General features: G+C 49.1%; 1 protein-coding gene across 1 annotated transcript in view; it reads left to right on the top strand.

Moving 5' to 3' along the window:
- LOC143295163 (putative defense protein 3) overlaps nt 1–5,246 on the top strand; it is a 5,648-nt gene extending 402 nt beyond the window's left edge. The window contains exons 2-4 of the mRNA XM_076606737.1: nt 1,980–2,137; nt 3,723–3,817; nt 4,924–5,246. Of these exons, the coding sequence (XP_076462852.1) occupies nt 1,980–2,137; nt 3,723–3,817; nt 4,924–5,140 (470 nt within the window). The 3' untranslated portion in view covers nt 5,141–5,246. The remainder of the gene's footprint in view (nt 1–1,979; nt 2,138–3,722; nt 3,818–4,923) is intronic.
- Nucleotides 5,247–5,447: the final 201 nt, after the last annotated feature.

Here is a 5,447-nt window from a genome sequence, read left to right as displayed (position 1 = left end):
CGTTTCACCCCAATTACCATCATCAAAATATTGCAAGCGGAAGGCTCTTATACTGAAGAGGTGAATGTTGACAAAGAATACCACAATTCTTACGACGGAAGCTAAAGGTTGGGTCATTAAGACACCCACTGGACATCCGAGGGGTCTGTGCAGAAGAGAAGAGAGGACTGGCCGTACTGAGTGAGTTAATCCATCATTCAGTGACACCACATCTACTATGCAGATGGCTGACCAGCAGCATAACCCAACGCGATTGACTGTCAGGCCTTAAGCGCATGCATTACATATTTGTGTATACCTAGCCAGGTCGATTTTTTTCTACAGGACTTTGCCAGAGGACAACATTCTCGTTGCCATGGGTTCTTTTTCAGTGCGCCAAGTGCATGCTGCACACGGGACCTCGGTTTATCGTCTCATCCGAATGACCAGACGCTCAATTCGATTTTTCAGTCAAACTTTGGAGAAATGGTGAGAGAGGGATTCGAACCCACACCCTCATGGACTCAACTGTATCGGGATGAGCGTCTTAACCATTCTGCCACCTTCCTTCAGTACGACCAATCACTGTCAGGTGAGATAGGTCACGTGATCTTACAGTCACAAACAACGACACTTTCAGTCCAACAATGCGAAGGAGCAGTCAATTCTATTCTACGGATGCGAGACATAGCGGACAACATAGACGATGCAGCAGAAGATTCAGACATTCTTCAACACCTGTCTGAGGCGCATCTACAAGATCTGATGGCAGGAGAAGATCTGAAACGAAGATCTGTGGGAGCGAGTGGGACAGGAACCAGTGGCCAAGCAGATAATGCGTAGGAAGTGGGGCTGGATCAGACAGACCCTCAGGAAGCCAGTGTCAAGCATCACACGCCAAGGCCTGACCTGGAACCCGCAGGGAAAGAGGAAGAGAGGCCGGCCTCGCAACAGCTGGAGGCGAGACACCGAGGCAGAGCTGAATCAGCAAGGGACTGGAATGACCAGACGCTCAATTCGATTTTTCAGTCAGAACAGAGTGCGATGGCGAGGGGTCGTCGATGGCCTACGCTCCACCGGAGAGCGATGGGCATAATTAATGAAATGATGAATGAATGCGAAGGAGCAAGGTGGCAGGATGGTTGAGACGCTAATCTGCTGATATAGTGTCCGTTAGGGTCTGGGTTCGAATCCCGCTCTCGCCCTTTCACCGCTCCAAGTTTGACTGGAAAATGAGACGATGAACCGAGCATGCACTTGGCGCACTGAAAAAGAACCCATGGCGACAAATGTGTTGTCCTCTGGCAGAATCATGTAAATGAAATCCGCTCTGGTTGGTACACGAATACACACACACACACACACACACACACACACACACACACACACACACATATATATATGCATTCAATGTCTTGCGAGCGTGTTGGGTTATGCTGCTGTCAGGCATCTGCTTAGCAGATGTGGGGAAGCGTATATGGAATTGTCTGAACGCAGTGGCGCCACCTTGAGTAACTGAAACTGAAACTGTACATCAAAGCATACTCACAGACTATCTGTCACTGGCTGTGCGAGTCAGGGGATGACGGGTGTTGTGTTGTGGTCAAGTGGTCAGAGCGGCTGCCGGATTATCGCCCCAGTGTCCTCGAGTTCGATTCCCGTCGCAGCTTTCTTCACCCCCGATCTGAGACCTATGTGCAGACCTGCGAAGTGCCTGAACCTTCTTTTGTGTGTACACGCACGCAGAAGAGAAATATGCACGTCAAAGATCCTGTAATCTATGTCAGCGTTCGGTTGGTTATGGAAACAAGAACATACACCCGCGGAATGCACAGCCCCCCGAGAAAGATGTATGGCTGCCTACATGGCGGGGGGAGGGGGGGGAGGTGGGGACGGGGAGGTAGGTAAATGAACAAAATGTCTTCGGACAATATAACATAATCTCACGGATATTAGTATATGTAAGTATCTCAGTTCAGGAAAACTCGTACTGGTTTCAGTGACTCTGCGAGTGAAGAGGGACCCGGATCACTTTGTAGGCATGTTGGTTCAAGCCCGGATGGCGGACTGCTACAGTGACAAGCCTGTTGGGAGCTTCTACTTTCAGGGGGAGGGCAACTTCCTCAAAGTGATGGACTGCCACATTGAAAGACCTCGGGTAAGTCTCCAGTCTATTCAACCCCTTCAGTGCCAAGGGTTTATTTTTTTCTACAGAATTTTGCCAGAAACCCTTTTTGTTGCCGTGGGTTCTTTTACGTGCGCTAAGTGCATGCTGCACACGGGACCTCGGTTTATCGTCTCATCCGAATGACCAGCGTCCAGACCACCACTCAAGGTCTAGTGGAGGAGGAGAAAATATCGGCTGCTGAGCCGTGATTTGAACCAGCGCGCTCAGATTCTCTCGTTTCCTAGGCGGACGCGTTACCTCTAGGCCATCACTCCACAGTGTGTCCAGAGCTCTGCATTTGGAAGGCGGGGCCCAGTCCTCTCCTTCCGCCGTAGTAACCTTCCCCTACCCAAGTCAGGTACCTGGGTAGAGTGAAGGGAAATTACCTTTCTCAAAGACACAACACCATGTCGAAACGGAGCCTAGAACCCTGATCACTGGTGAACACTTGATCGACGTCTAATCGAGTCTGCCACGGTGTCTCACGAGGTACAGGTGGAAAATATCAAAAGAATCCTTCTCTCAGAAGTTTTCTTTTGAATTCAGATGTTGAGAATGAACTTGTTGCAATATGATAGTCAGCCGAGTCCGACTATGACCACCAGAACAGCAGAGGAGGTAACTGCTGTCCTGACTATCTGGGCTAGAATTTGATTATAGTGGAGAGTGTCTTGTCCAAGTTACACCCCCTCTCTCGGGGCCAAAAGGGTTTTAGGACAGTCGGCGTTGGGATGGTTCCCAAAGGCCAACAAGCTCCCAAGGCTGCAGTCCTAAGAGCCAGTGCAATTTTGCCTTTAAACAAATTTTCCCCTTTCATTGGCAAACTCGCATTTATGCAGCAGCTAGGTAGAGGACCCATGTCACCGAAGGGTGACCAGATCATGTGTCTGTTATCCACGAACCTACTGCTTGTAATGTTTGGTGGTAGGATAAGTCATATTTTCTACCCATCACAGGGGTATACCCAGCTATTCTTAGACACCATATTTTCTGTGTTTATAGCTCAAAGGAATTTTGCACTCTAAACTGACTGGCGGTGAAAGGGAGACTTTTTTTTTTTTATAGTCCTTCACCAAAGACAAAACTGTAAATGACTTCCCATTTAATAGAGAAACCATTGATCATACAGTTCTCATTTTGCTAAGCTTATGTCAGTCTGTGATAATAAGCCGATCGTTTGGCCGTGTTGCAGACACTGTGGCTAATTCACAAAGAGACAGACCTATACAAATTTCGCAGATCCATTGCACTCACATATCTAACGTCCCTCTGTGTGTGTGTGTGTGTGTGTGTGTGTGTGTGTGTATGCGCGCGCGCGTGTGTGTGCGTGCGTGTGTGCGTGCGTGTGTGCGTGCGTGCGTACGTGCATTTGTGTGTGTGTGCGTGCATGCGTATGTTTGTGCATGCGTGTTTTGTGTGTGTGTGTGTGTGTGTGTGTGTGTGTGTGTGTGTTTATGTATGTGTGTGTGTGTGTGTGTGCGTGCGCACGCGTGTGTATGTGTGTGTGTGTGTGTGTCTGCATACGCTATTGACTGTGCGTCTGCCTGCCTGTCCGTCTGTGGTCTGTGTGATGCAGAGTGCTGTATCGCACAACGCAAGCGTCAAAAGAACGAACAAGGTTCAGTTCTTCTGGCTCTCCCCGATGAGTCCGCCCGGCCATATCTACTTCAGGTGAGACTGTGTGGCCGTGGTTGTCAGTCTTCGAAATGTGTGTGTGTGTTGCTGCACTATATATATATTTTTTTTTTGCCCCATCATCTGCACCGTTTCAGTGGCATTACTCCCACGCCGCTCATTTAGATTCCCCCATACACGGCCACACCCGGGTTCGTCCTTCGCAGTTCCAGCGTCGGCAGTCCACAGGGAACCATCGATGTTAGGTCGCCAGGAGGCCACACACCAGAAGAGACCCTGCACTGCTGCTGAGTCACTTCGGTGGTGTTCAGTGGTGCCTGTTCTGTTTTAACGTACTTAGGACACCACCTACTAAGCCCCCTACTGACGACAAGCTGCACTATATTTTGTTTTTATGTGCTTAGAAATAAGATAAAAACGTTTTTAGGTTAGATCCCGTGGTTTTGGGTGTCAGTTTTTCGAGCTGTGTGTATTAATACACTACATCTCGTGTTCATGTGCTTAAAATATGGAAAACGTTTTGACAACAACAACAACATCAACAACAACAACAAAATCAACGTAGGTCTATATATTACATTATCAATGGATGGCTTTGTTAAAATGTCTGTATTGTAATTCCTTTGCACACACACACACACACACACACACACACACACACACACACACACACACACACACACACACACTCATCATAGGTCTGAAATACCACATGATTAATGCATGGCTTTGACGGTTCAAGTGCCTGTATCGTAATTCCTTTGCATTCTAAAGAACAGGAACCTGAATCACAAGGGAGAAAGAAAGAGATCCCGGCTGTGAGAGTACTATTTGACCCTTTCTTCACCTGCAGGTTATTGTGTCTCTCCGCTTTGACTGCCCTCAGAATGGACATACATAATGTACGTGCATACATTCACACGTACATACATACACACATACATTCTTTTTCCATGTGCCAATTCCGTGCATTGATGCATTCTCGTACTGATCTCCCGCTCTTCCTGTTTATTATATATATATATATATATATATAGTGTGTGTGTGTGTGCGCGCGCGCGCGTGCGTGCGTGCGTGCGTGTGTGTGTGTGTGTGTGTGTGTGTGTGTGTGTGTGTGTGTTTGTGTACCATTATTTCTTCAGGGCGACAGTGGTGAAAAACGTGACGACCTTCTGGACCAACGTCTTCTCGGAGATGGTCCAAGACGCGAGCGACTCCCGCCCCCTTCCCCGCCACCACTGTGACGTCTGCACCCGGCTGGCCGCGTGCTCCGCGTCATCACTTGCTGCTGTGACGTCACTGGTTACTGCTGCCCTCTGCTGTCTCTCGTTTGCCCGAGTTGTGGTGATGCACGGGTAGCAGAGGGACATTGCCAGGACATTGCCATGACTTCGCCCCGGCCACCTGCCCACAGCCAGGACTGACACCCCAGCAGGACAACCAGGATCAGTCCAAGGCCTAGACCACGGCATCCTTCAGGGAAAAAGTCTGTTCATCACATGGAGTTTTATGCTAGAGATGTTTATACTACTCGCCGGCGTAATCCTGTTTTAGTGCAGTTGATATATTTAATGTGTGTTGGTGCGCGCACGCGTGTGTGTGTGTGTGTGTGTGGGGGGGGGGGGGGGTGGGGGGGGGTTGGTGGGTGGGTGCGAGTGTGCCGGGG

Source organism: Babylonia areolata, chromosome 20, assembly GCF_041734735.1.
Source record: "Babylonia areolata isolate BAREFJ2019XMU chromosome 20, ASM4173473v1, whole genome shotgun sequence".
NCBI lineage: Eukaryota > Metazoa > Mollusca > Gastropoda > Neogastropoda > Buccinidae > Babylonia > Babylonia areolata.
This window is presented reverse-complemented; position numbering and strand designations above follow the sequence as displayed.